This window comes from Terrapene carolina, unplaced genomic scaffold (genome assembly GCF_002925995.2).
Source record: "Terrapene carolina triunguis isolate 2854851 unplaced genomic scaffold, T_m_triunguis-2.0 Scaffold182, whole genome shotgun sequence".
Lineage (NCBI taxonomy): Eukaryota > Metazoa > Chordata > Testudines > Emydidae > Terrapene > Terrapene triunguis.
The window spans coordinates 753,177-767,061 of record NW_020664533.1 but is presented as its reverse complement, the minus strand read 5'-3'; the positions used below and the strand labels follow the sequence as shown (position 1 = coordinate 767,061).

The 13,885-nt window shown below is 39.5% G+C and overlaps 1 protein-coding gene across 2 annotated transcripts in view; it reads right to left on the bottom strand.

Annotated features, from left to right (window-relative positions):
- Nucleotides 1-13,885, bottom strand: part of LOC113407042 (POU domain, class 6, transcription factor 2) — a 384,418-nt gene that overhangs the window by 54,408 nt on the left and 316,125 nt on the right. For both annotated transcript variants that reach the window (XM_026654131.2, XM_026654132.1), the window contains one exon: nt 9,507-9,653. In XM_026654131.2, the coding sequence (XP_026509916.2) occupies nt 9,507-9,653 (147 nt within the window). The remainder of the gene's footprint in view (nt 1-9,506; nt 9,654-13,885) is intronic.

Genomic DNA, 13,885 nt, shown 5'->3' with positions numbered 1-13,885 from the left:
AATTGGGCTGCAATGACCTATTTATACAATTTCTTTCTTGATAGCTAGCTATTTTTTTGAACATTATAACTTGTACCTGGCTTTCTCGTCTCTCGCTAGAACTGTCTCCCTGATGTCCCAATCACTCTCTGATCTATTTTTCTTTTCTTATCTGTTGGATGGATGCTAATATGACACATCCCACTTCTAAAACAAACCATTTATTTTGAAAGTTGGCTGTCAGAGTATTTGAAGCATCAAAAATGAAAATGAATGTTTATTTGGCTACTGTTTGCGTCGTGTCTTGGTATTAAATTATTTCTTGAGAAGTGGATTTTTAAACTGGGAGGATGTGTGTATTGTTTCCTTAAATATGCAGCAGGAAGCCATGCAGGAGGGATAACTGGACAAGGTTCTGTGTAGAATGTCCACAGTGAAGCAGAGAGAGCAGTTTAAGGGATTCTACTGTTTTCTTTATTTTAATAAAATCCATGTTGTGTCTAAAGAAAAACACTTTCTGTGATTCTTTGCCACTGTCATATGACCATTCATTCATTTTCTATAAGAACTATCTATCCTAGATGTAATATTTATTTAAATTAATGCATAAAATGCAAATTTCAGTGAAAAGGTCCTTTAAAAATTCGATATCTTGGATAGCATCAGCAAAGGTATTTTTAAACCCATTTTTCTTTTTGGTACGTACTCAGTTTGCATACACATGCACACAAAACTCCCTTTGCTACCAATGACTATTATGTTTTCCTACCAAAGAAAAGACAAACGCTTACTCTTTCAGGGTCAGTGCCGCCCAGAGGAGTCAGGGGGCCTGGGGTCTTCGGCGGCGGGTCCCGGGGCGAAAGGACCCCCCGCCGCGGGTCTTCAGGGTACTTCGGCGGCAGGTCCCGGAGCGGAAGGACCCCCCGCCGCCGAATTGCCGCCGAAGACCTGGAGCGGAAGAAGCTGGGTCCTGCGAGAGTTTTCCGGGGCCCCCAGAGCGAGTGAAGGACCTCGCTCCAAGGGCCCTGAAAAACTCTCGTGGGGGCCCCTGCGGGGCCCGGGGCCTGGGGCAAATTGCCCCACTTGCCCACCCCTCTGGGCGGCCCTGTTCAGGGTCTGATCCAATGCCCACTGAAGTACAGAGCAACCAGGATGACTTCAGCTTTTTCTGCTTGAATGTTCTGTACAACTTTTGACAGAAGTGGAAAAGTGGAAAAGCGTAGAGGAATTCTCTGGGCCATTTCTGGATCTATGGCCAGAGCTCACAAATCCTTCCTATTGAAGAATTCCTGTCGTGGTGTTTCATTTAGAAGTCAATAGGTCCATAACTAGGGTCGCCAGGTGCTGAGTTATCACTACAAATGCTACATAATGAAAATTCAGTTCTCCCTGCCTACCATGATGTGACTCAGCCAACTCATGCTCCAGTTTTCCTCTCCTTTAACATGAAGAGCTTTCAGGGATGAAAGGTTTTTCTCTTCCAAGTTCATCAGTTGGGCTGCTTTTCTGTGGAGCCAAGATTTCATTCTCCCTTGACTGTAATGTATACCATTGCTGTTGTGTTCTCTGTCACTACCAGGGTTTGCCTGTTTTGTGTCTCATCCTTTTTGTTTTCAAGTGCCAGTGAAATGTTCACAAACACTAGTCAATTTATGCTCTATGCCTCCTTGAATAATCACTGACTCTGAGTCACTCTATCACATAAGCATTTCCCCTTGCAATATGCATGTGTCCATGGCTTATACTTTCCTCTTCATCTTTTTCGGGGGGAAGACTTTCTTGAACATTATAGGGGCAGCCACCTCTGAAAGGCTGAGCTGATGTGCCACACTTCAAGTGGTTTTGCATGTTATGGGGCGGACACAAAGAGACCTGAATTCCCAGCAGTCTCACTGTGACCTTTGAACTGACCTCTGAATATGACCTTGGTGATCTCAGAACCATCTGAATGGTTGATATGGGTTTGGCATGTCTTTCAATAAATATGAAAATGTTCTCCTTTACCATACTTATCACCCCTCGAAGATGCCAAATAGATTGTTCTTTGAGATATGTCTGTGTTCCCAGTACTGATAGGAACAGGGGCGGCTCCAGGCACCAGCGCAGCAAACGCATGCCTGGGGCCGCAAGCTGTGGGGGCGGCGTGCTGGTCACCGTGAGGGCGGCAGTCAGGCAGCCTTCGGTGGCCTGTCTGTGGGAGGTCCGCCAGTCCCGCGGCTTCGGTGGCAATTTGGCAGCGGGTATGCCGAACGCACGCGACTGGCAGATCAAAACGCCGTCGAATCCTCGTGACCAGCGGACCGCCCGCAGGCATGCCGCTGAAGGCTGCCTGATTGCCGTGCTTGGGGCGGCAAAAAACATAGAGCCGCCCCTGGATAGGAAAGTCAAGCAGGTAGCCGGTCTCGTAAGATGTGTATTAAGGAAATGTAAAGGGCACTTCTGGATAGGAATATATAAATAGTGACTACTTTCATGTCAATAGAGGTCTCCATATGCACCTTTACCATCCTTTGTAAATCTATTTAGAGACTTGACCCGAGGCCCAGTACTGCTCTGACTCCTCCATACCTTTTGGGCCTTCCCAAAATTATTGAGTAGGTTCCAAGTAAATTCTCTTCCAACGGTATTCCCTCTGTAGCTCCTAATTTGCAGTATGTGTGATTTAGCTTCCCATATCCTTCTTTTTAGCCTGCTTTGAGAGCGAGAAGAATCTGCTCTGGGAAATATTGCATTCACCTCAGTGTCTGATCTGATCTATATGTAACACCCACTTCTTTGAGGTTTTGGAGCAAAGAGTTGCACCCTCCTCTTTAAAGCAGACCTCTTCTGCAGAGTGAATTGGTATCCAAACATGCTAAGTTGTGGTGGTGGTGAGATGCTTATTTGGATAGTGCCCTTCTGAATTTTTCTTCCCTTTTCTGAATTTTTTTTCTTTTCCTGTGAGGAAGTTAGAATCTTTTCCTTGAAATATGGGATATCTGTGAATCTGAAATGTCTCTCTGTTTCTATTGGCTTATCTGAAATTGTTCCTTTGTTTTGAGGATGGTAATTTTTTTTTTCCAAACTAAATTTTAATGATGCGGAAGTCCAAAGTAGACTGGCCAGATACACAGCTGCTGTATATTGGCATAGCCCCATTGACTTCAAGCTAAGGATCTTGCCCATATATATTAACATTTCTACCATTTCCTGCTCTGTATTCTTTCAAAATTGAGGCAGGATAACAGTAAAAAAACCCAGCAAACATATAATTCCATAAACAAACAAATATTCCTTTAACATACAAATTCACTAGGGAGATAATGAATCAAACAGCTCCTTTCATTGCATAGCTGTGGGGAGGAGAAGCCAATGGAGCAATTCTTTCCTTTCTGTTGACTTTTCTTAACAGGATGTGCCTCTTTTCTGCCCGAAAACACACTCAGAGAAAGATACTGACCCCTTTCTTTCCCCCCACACCTGTAGTGTCCAAGAGTTGTAAATCCGCAGTCCAGTCAAATTTAGAGGGGAAAAAAAAGAGTGTGACCAATGGCAGCTCCAGTCTGCCAATCTGAAGGTCTTTTGAAATAGAGTATTCTGGCATTGGGCTCCCCAAGGAATGGCCCTAAGTCCTAATGATAGCACAATGTTTACCAGTGCAAATCAGCCAGCGGTAATGGTAGTCTAGACAAGGCTGCCAGTGTTTTAATCCCCATTGTTTAGATGGCTGTGAGCAGTGTTAGATGACATGGTGGTTAAAACATTGGTGGCTAGCAGACATGAATGTTCCCATCTTTGCTACCAGCTGTGCAGCTCTAGTGGTGGTAGCCACGGTGGGAAATTTTAAGAAAAAAGTCTAGTGTGGACACACTGGCAGATATGGAGAGTGGTGTGAACTGCAAGGCCTCAGAGGCAGCTCTGACAGGCATTGTACCTCACACAGGCAGTGTGGCTCCAGAACTCCCTGCAGGGTAACAAATATACGTCCACTGTTAAACCCCATAAGGAAATGGAGCATGCACTCACTCCTCTCCACAGCCAACCAGTTCTGCTGGCTGGTGCAGAATAGAAGCTGGGCCATGGCACAGCTTCTTCCAAACTTCCTTGAGATAGCTAGTGATACGAAAAGTGCTAGCACTGCATAGTCCTTGCACTGATGTAAGCACGAGGACTGTCATTTTCACCAGGCCCTTGCACATCTGCTCACTGGCTGGTTGTATCATACTCTAAAGGTAAGAGAATGGAAAAATCCTTTGTATCGTTTGTCAGACATGAACGAGATGAACAAAAAAATATTGTTTACCAAGAAAAAGATATGCATTAGTCATTCAAGTTTTGTCTACTCACAGATGTTAAGTTACATTATTTTAATTTAATTTTAAACCAGTTTAAACTGCTGTGTGGACACTCTTATTTCGATTTAAGAGTGGCTTATTACACTTTAGCTTAATCAACGTAAATCAAACCAAAATAAACCTGATTTAAACCAAAATAAGAATGTCTACTAGGACTTTTGCACCAGTTTAACTAAACTGGTTTGAAATTACACCTCATATTAAACTGGTGCAACTTCTTTGCATAGACAGGATCTACAATTTAGAGGCATCCATAGGGCATATATCTAGAATAGGAATAAAATGCTGCAATTACCTTGTAGCATATCTTGCTGCAGATATTGCATTCTTCAAAAGAAGGGCATTGTATGGTTTTACAGAAATAGAACAATTATAACATTGTGTCTTATAATTTATAATCCAGTTTTGGACTAAATACATTAATTTGATGCCTCTACTATCCTCAAACTTTTAAGAAGACAAGAGAGCCATCAAAAATGTCACTTGTAAACTTAGTTTATAGGCAAGTGCTTGCCACACCAAGGAAAAGCAGAGTTACAAAAGAACATGAAAATAACAAAAATACATACATAAAAAGTGGCTGCACTGAGAGAGATTTCTTTTTGAATGGGAGATACTTTAGTATTTAGAAAATCAATCTACAAAAAGAGTCACAATCCTACCCTGGAATCCTGTCCCCAGTTTTTATTGCTCATAGAATATTACATTGTACCATATACGGCACAGGGTGACAAAAATTCCCCAGCTTATTTAATTGTGACTCTTCAATGAATTTGAAAGGGAATGCTTTATTTCCATTTCTTTAATTTATTACTTTTTCAGCTGATGAAGTATTTTATTTTATTAACCCTTGTATCTAAGAGAAAAAAAAAAAAAAAAAAAAAAAAAAAAGGGCCCTTGGCTGTATTGTGAAGGCCTGGAACTGAATAATGCACTTTAATAATGAGGGATAGAGCTATGGCTTTCGCTGATGGCTGTGACCGGCTCTGTGACCTGATTATGTCGTAGAGTGTCAGCAGCTGAGACACTACAAAAGCGAGCGCATCCCATCAAATCTATCTCCATTGTAATCACTCTCACTGCTGAGAGCCTTGTTAGGAGCAGAGAATCCATCAGGCCTCATTAGCACCATTTACTATCAAGAAGCTCAAAGAGCAAATGTGTGCCCTCTCATCAGAATAATGAGAACCAAAGTACATCTATTATCGAATTGGATCAACAATGCCACTCTCTCTGATTAGTTTTGCAAACTAATTGCAGATTAAATAGCAATAATTAATTTTTAAAGTGTACAGATAGTTATGTATGTTAATCTCTGTGAACTGCACCCAAGGTTCTCTATATGTGGAAGGTTTTCATATCCAGGGAGTTAGGCAAATGTTCAATGTAGATTGAGTTCTTTAGATGGTATTCTTAGATGATACTGATATCATTCTTTAAATCCACTGTATAATTAACATGTTCATTATTCATGTATATTAACACTGACATTATTTTCACATTAATGTCAAAAAAGGAAAATTAGGTGGTTTTGTTCTCTCCTCATCACAACACAGTTTTATAAAGTTATTAGATTTCACTTTTTTAACATGCTATGTTCTTCCACTCTCTGGTGTCATTTCTATTTTACAATCCCTCAGGTTCACAAAATGAGTATATTTCTTCTTAAAAAGCTCTTGCCCTTATTATAAAATGACTGAACTTCCTAAGTTGCATTTCACCCTCACTTCAAACCCATGTAAACCCTGCTGAAGTCAACAGGATTGCATGAGTGTAATTGAGGGTAGAATATGGCTGTATATTTTAGTCAAGTAGAAAACTGGGCGGGGGTAGCCTTTGTAGTAACCATCACCATAAAGCATGCTTTCGAATCTGTAGTGATTTAAAAACTAGGGATTCAATGGGCATTACCTCCTTCCAAAATATTAATACCAACAGCTAAAACATAAAATGTCTATGCTTTCTTCTACATTCAATAGAGTAATAAAAATATTCTATTTTTCTGCATCTGAAATAATTCCAAGTGCAAAAGTGGTGCCAGAAGCCCAGCGCTGTTGTACAAATGGACTTCTTAACTTTGAAGACAGAGTAACCTAATTTGCCTGTGAATATAGACAATTAACATAGATTTTTCCACTTACACTATAACAAACTAATCAGGTGATGTAAATTTGTTATCTAAATGATAAGATCTCTTCTGATATCTTGGCTGTGAAAAACTCAGGCTTCTCAAATGAGTAGTAGTGACATAAGAAAAGAAATCATACCATCATTTTTAAAGTCCAAAATTAAACCAGTACAAATTTGCTACATAAAATGTTGTCACACTTGTATAATCTGGACACTCTGAACATAAAAATGGTTGGAGTTGAAGGTCAAGTCATATGTCACCCAAAAGGTAATTTCCCCTAGATTTGCAATAGGATCTCAGTTTTGACCTACATTATGTCACTGTGTTACAAGGGATTAAGGATCACCATATATTTAGCCAACAGACAGACAATTATACAAGACCTAAATCTTTAATACAAAAAAAAAAAAAAAAAAAAAAAGAAGGGGTCTACAATTACTATGTTTGCAAATACAAATGGTAAATCACCTGAGCCTAACTTTCCAGAGATGACTAGTGATTTGTGGTTCCAAACTTGAGATTCTTTGAAGAAGCCTGATTTTCAGAGGGCAAGTGCTCAGGACTTTCTGAAAGTCAGACCCCCTTAAAGGGTCTCAGGTTGAGCACTCAAAAAAGCAGAGGTACCCAAACCCACTACTCACTTATGGATTAAGTTTTAAAAGTCAGACCCACCATTTTTGCTGCTTTGCTAGAATTGTATTAATTGGCAAGGGCAGACTCAACAGGACTCCTCTGTCTAAAATGCAATATGCCTGTTACATGGACGGATAGCTTCAGAAGCATGCTATGAGCCATAGACTATTATAGAGATGGCTGCTATAGAAAACACTTATTATTTTTATTATTATCATGATTATTATTTATTTACATTGTGATAGTGCCTGGGAACCCCAGCCAGGAGCCAAATCCCTATTGTGCTAAGCACTCTACAGACACATAACAAAAAGACAGTCCCTGCCCCAAAAGGCTGAATAGACAGAAATACACTGTACTTTTATTTAACAATAGAGAAAAAGACTCTTTTTCTGAGCCCCCCTCTTTCTCTGAAACCTGTGGAATTATTAGATTTTACTTTACCTGTAGAGTAACTAGCAGTACCCTGGCCCAATTGACTATAGTTTCATTCATTGGTATATTCATTATACTAATTCATTAAGCACCCGACTTACGTATATATTTCACTTACATGTTTTCTGGAGAGAATAAGTAAGAAAAAACTACTGAAAAACTGACATGGATGTATATCTTCAACTCTTACAATTTACATCTTAGGAGCCAAGTGTCTCTTGTGAGAGAAGGATATGCACTATTTCTGGAGCACAGATATAAAGAAGCAGGCCTTCTAGATGGAGGTGATCTGACTATGAATTATAGGTATTATAACCAACTTTTCTTCCATACCAATACCCCATGTCTCCAGAAATCTTAATAGGCTTTTGAGAGCCTCCATTTAAAGCTGGCTGCATAAAATGATCCTTTGATGAAAAGGGATTGAAACAAGGGTTAAAGTAGACATTGAAAGGTTATTGTAGAGGGCACATTGTTCATACAATCCTCCTTTAATATGTGTGGTGTGCACCTGCGATAAGATGATTCATTAGATAAGGCCTCACTTTGACAAGCTCCATCGTTCAACCCTCGGGGTAGTGATGGAACAATTCTGCACCCACCCAGTAAATATAACAAGGTCAGCATTTTTTCTGGGACTTAGATGGGGAGATTGAAGCTCAGGATGCATCTTTGTTTATGTTTTATGTAAAAAAAAATCCCTATAAAGTTTGAGGATACCGTTTTTGTTTTGTTTTACTGATCAGAAAAAAATGTAACCTTTGTCTCTAGTAAAAAAACTCAGTGACATAAAATTATGAGGAAGAAAAGAAGAACTTACAATTTGTGCTTTTTTGAATTGTAAGTCAAGAACTGTAGAATGAAACTTTATAATCACTGATATCCAGGGCTGTACCAGTCCATCAAACATCTACTGAAGTGTCTGGAATCAGCTTGAATTTTTCATTGTAGTAGTATCTCTTCTAATAACAGGTTTGTTTTTTGGTATAGAGTACCAAGTTAGCAATAGTAATCTTAAACTATATTATTACACTTATTATAATGATTCTATTATAATACTATTTGCTGTGAAACAAATAGTCACATTACTTTTGTTACTGACAGATGAGAGGATAAAGCCAGTCAATGATCATGATTCAGGAAGGTACTTAAGAACATGAAGTCAATGAGATCACTCATGTGCTTAAAGTTAGGTGCATACCTTTCTGAACTGGGGCCATATTGCAGGACCAGAATGATATCAGCTTCAGTTAAGACAAAAAAGCAACTCTGTAAATAAGCATGATATGATGAAACTTCCCTTTTAGACATCTCAAAAATGTACAAATTATTGTGTTTAAAACACAGTATTAAAAGGCTTTTAAAAGACAACAGAGCCTCTTGAATTTGCACTAATGACTGGCAGATCCATTACAGGTTGCTAAATTTTGTGCTTTAATAAACAGTGAGCAAATAATCATATTAAATCAAAGACACTGTATTACAAAATATGCTTTGTTAATTTATTTTGACTAGTGTGGTATATTTTATGAACACTTTATTGCATACTAATAAATGGTATAGTTTATAAAAATAATGCAGTCTTGGTACTATAAGACTTCAGTGTAGATTTCTGTTATTAAATCTGTGCTTAGAAATGGGGAGTGACTGCTGTTTTTTTGGTGAGAATTATCAGGTTCTTGAATTAGCAAAGTGAGCCGCAGCAACAATCTGCACACTTAAAATACCACATTGTTACATTCTTGTAATCTCTTCCCAAGATTGTATTAGAAAAGCAAAAGCGAAACCATTTTCAGTTTAAAAAACAAATTCCCCATTCTAACACCACCCCGCCCCCAGTCCTAAACATTTCTATTTCTTACCTTTCCTGGTAAACATTATTTATTTATCCTCAATATGTGCACTTACAAATTGCTGTCATGCAAAAGAAATTCATTTTTATCCAAAGATCAATCTGCCATAAGAATTCACCGTTTTCTCCATCTTCCACTCACCTGTCCTTGTGCATTAGTGACTAGTTGACCTGTGACCCCCTGAAGACTGGAGAGTGCATTGCCAAAGGCCTGTGAGCTTGCTATTGAGCCCATGGCTGCGGCTGCTGCAGCCGCTGCTGCTTGACTTGCCAGTGGATTATTAACCAGCTGAAAAAAAGAAAAGAAAAGAAGAAAAGATCACGGTAAAACCACTGATGAGCGAGGAAGCACACAAAACACAGCGCTAAATGAATATATAAATGCTACAGTACTAACATAGGGGAATACTCCAGTTTATCCCTAGAGCTTAAGCACTTCTTCAGAGAGGTTTTTATTTCTGATGCACTGGTCCCTTTGACAATGAATGTATCTAAGAATCCCAGAGGAAATTCCATTGTCCTGAAGAACACAGTTGTCTTATTGTTCAGAGTTATGCTTGTATTTCCTTCTTAGGTGCATAATCTAGGTACCCGAATCTTGCATCTATGTGAAGTCAATGAAAGTTCAGTCTTTGACTTTAAAGGGAATGGGCTCAGACCTTAAGTTTGGCCATTAAGATTAGAAAGAAATCTTCTTGCTTAGTGTTACTTCAGCTCAACTATTGAACCCAAATATGAGAAAAACCCGCTGCTTCTACCGGTTTATACATTCAAGGAATATGTGTCAACACAAACACAAATGACAGTCTGGAACTTGACCCTATGATTAAGTTAAATGGATGTCAACTGAAAATGAATAACCATCTCCACAGCTTTCTATTTGCAAAACCATGGAAAATGTACTGATATAGTTATTTGTTTTTGCCTGTGAATAATTAATTCCAGGGTTCACGTACAATTCTCCAGCTGTCGGCATGTTTCACTTCTTCTGCCATAATGACATGCTCAATATACAACATAGCATGCATAAAACATTTTCACTGATGGACCAATTTTCAAACGGTCATCTCAATAGGATGTCCAAATCCCACATAAGGACACTCTAAGCAACACTTGGGTTTGTAAAAGAACAATTACATGTTTAAATACAGAGGAAAGTGTCTCACTGGGGATTCAGATGTCTTATGGGAGACTGGTACTAGTCGTATAAACCAAGCCACAAGTGCTAGGGAACGTTCTGGCGATGAAGAATTGTTGGAGAAACAGACTGGTACAAGAGATTAGACGGTATCTGTCAGAGACATGCTTTCTGGAATGGAACATCTCTGAACCAGATGAACAGCTGGTTCAGGTGTTAGCCTAGAACTTGGGAGACCCACGTTCAATTTCTTGCTCTGCCACAGCCTTGGGCAAGTCACTCAGCTTCTCAGTGCTTTAATCCCCATCTGGAAAATGGGGACAATAGCACTTCCCTATCTCACAGGGGTATTGTTAAGATAGACATAAAAGAGCGTGGTACACTATGATGATGGGTGATCTACAAGAAGGGAAGGGGGATTCACTCTGCACCAAGAGGGAAGATACCCTGATGGTGTTAAATTCCTTCAGGCAAAGAGGGAGGAAGCATAAGGGATTGGGTAGGCTGTACTGTACTGTGGGAAGGAGGTGAAGAAAATGATCTTGGAAAAGGTAGCAAAAAGAGGTCAGGGCATGGACCCGTAGGTGCTGGAACTAGGGATGCTGGGGGTGCAGCAACAGCCCGTGGCTTGATGTAGTTTCCATTATATACAGAGTTTACAGTTTGGTTCAATGGCTTTCAGCATCCCCACTACACAAATTGTTCCAGCACCCCTGCATGGACCTGAGCCTTATTTGTTTGTTTAGATCCCAAGACTGGAATCCCCTTCTCCTCCCCAATTCTGAAGAGACACCCAGTTACACAGCCCCCAAACTGTTCTAGTGGGTTGAACAGAAAATGCCATAGATGAGAAAATGTATGATGATAAATCCTGTTTAGCCTTCATTCTGTTTTTATGTATATTTGAATAAGGTTTATTCAAAACAAAACAAAACAAAACAAAACAAAACAAAACAAAACCCCTTTGTAACAACAAGTACACGATCTATTCTGGTCCTAGATATGTGCCCCAAAAATATGTTCAGGAAGTAAAAGGGATATAGAATTGGGTTTTTTACCATCCTATCTGGAGTAAAAAAAAAAAAATCTCTCAAACAGCTGGAATACTGCTGCTAGGAACACTGAGCTAAATTCCGCTGATGTATCACATGAGGCCTTAATCCACTATGCGGTGGGTTAAAAGTATGTATAATGAAGTTTCTTATCAGCATTGAGGATATATCGTTTCATTTTTTAAAATCATTTCCACAGATATGTGGGAGCAGAATATAGACAACTTGCCTACTTTAGTAAATTATATTTATTCACTTTTACATTTTCTCATCCTCATCTGAGAATGCAGAGATAGAAAAGTAGGTTATTTATTATGATTCATATTATTGTAGAGCCTAGGAACCCCACCCCTGGACAAGGATCCCATTGTACTAAGCACTGTACAAACCTAGAAAGAAAAACAATCCCTGCCCCCAAAGAGTTTACAATCTAAGTATAAGACAAAAGACAACACATGGATACAGACAGCCCGATGTGGGAGTACAAGGCAACAATAAGACAATATTGCTCAGGATGACAGGCAGTGGTCCTCAGCACACTAGAGGAGAGTTTTAAGGAGACATTTGAAGGTGGATAATGAGTTGGTGCTGTGCATGTTTACAGAAGCACATCCCATGTGAGAGGGGTAGCAAAGGAGAAAACACAAAGTTGCTTGTTTGAAAATTTAACAAGTGGGCGATGGGGGCTGGCATCATGGAGCTATTGGACGCAAGAGTCAAACTTCTGATACTGAATGAGAGACAATACGTCAACTCTCGCCTCCAATCAGTCCATGCAGGGACCATGACATCTGTGGCAGAATATAGAAGACTGATACCGTATTTGGAGCAGCTATACTTTGTAATGTTCTGAGACACATAATACAATAGAATAATGTGCCTGTTTCATTTAGCTTTACCCCTAAGGATCAATCCAAATCTTTGTGCCTGCCCTGTAGATAATGGTGTGATAATGGTGGAGAAGTTGGATAAGTAAGTGGGGAGACCATGATAAATGCTGATTCATCAAAACCAAGTTTTCATGGGAAGATTCCAGTGGAATCTTCACTGGGAAGGGGAATAGATAAAGGTGTGTTTGTCTTTCCCAAAAGGTTGGCCTACTTGCCTGGGATGTGGGAGGTTCAAGTCCATGCTTCAAATCAGGCAGATCAGGGATTTGAACTTGGGTCTCCCACATTCTCAAGGGAGTACCCTAATCACCAGGCTATTTGGGGGGGCTTGGTCTTGTTTTTTGTGAAACATTTCAAAAGGTCTCTTGTTTTGTCTTGATGGGAATGGCAACAAATTCCAAAACCTCACTTTGTTTCCACAGGATGGAAAATCTGCTTTTGGACCAGGTTTATAAGGTTCTACCAAATGTGAATAAGAATATCCCAACCTGCCCCTAAATCAGATTTTAAAATAATAGATTTTCCTTTGAATATTTTCAGGAGCTGTTGCAAGCTGTTGATGGGAGATTCAAACTTTCACAAACGGATTCCTTCTAAACTTTGATGCAAATTGGGGATGGAGGACTCAAGTTTATCCTAATTATTTGGACAACAGGATAACATCTGACATATTATACCTTGCTCTAATTTTAAAATAACACCCATTAGCCTCTTCCAACTCCGGCTTGAGAGATTTCTGCTATTTCTGAATGCAGACGTTAGCACTTGGGAGCACTTATTGATAGAAATATATTATGAAAGATCCCATTAAAGGACTCTTCAGTATTAGTTTCAGTTTTTAAATAGTGATTTAATTTAGAATGCTGAGGCTCTTCAGAGCTGTCACTTCCAGTGCCTGAGTTTCTGCTTCTACTCAAAGCAGCAGCTGTAGCAGCAGGTCATGGAGAGCTTACTTTAAAATGACAGGCCTAACTTCTGAAGAGTGCCCCAGTGCCTGTTAATGAAATTATCTTGAAGTTCTTATGAGGAGGAGCCCTGTAGTATCTGAGTTGCTTCCATACATTTTCCCAATGTCCCAACCTCTCAGAAAGAAAAGTCTATGGATCTGATTCTGAGCTCTCTCTTACACTAGGGTAAATCAGGAGTTACTCCACTGAAGTCAATGGAACTACATTATTAAAAGAATGCTGTAAAATTAAGAGAGTAAACTGTAATTTCAAAATCAAAAACTGGTACTCTTCTGCAGTACATTTTGTAGTGTTTGGAAATACTCATTAAAAAGTGCATTTAAAAAAATATGTGTTGGTGTTGTTAGCACCAGCTTCTTACTCAACAGCAACACGTGCCTACTCCTTGTGGTGGCAACATGTGCATATTCCCTGTGATGGAGTATTTTTTCCAGTAATGTGGTGTCTGAATGAATTTATCAAGAAAAACTGAG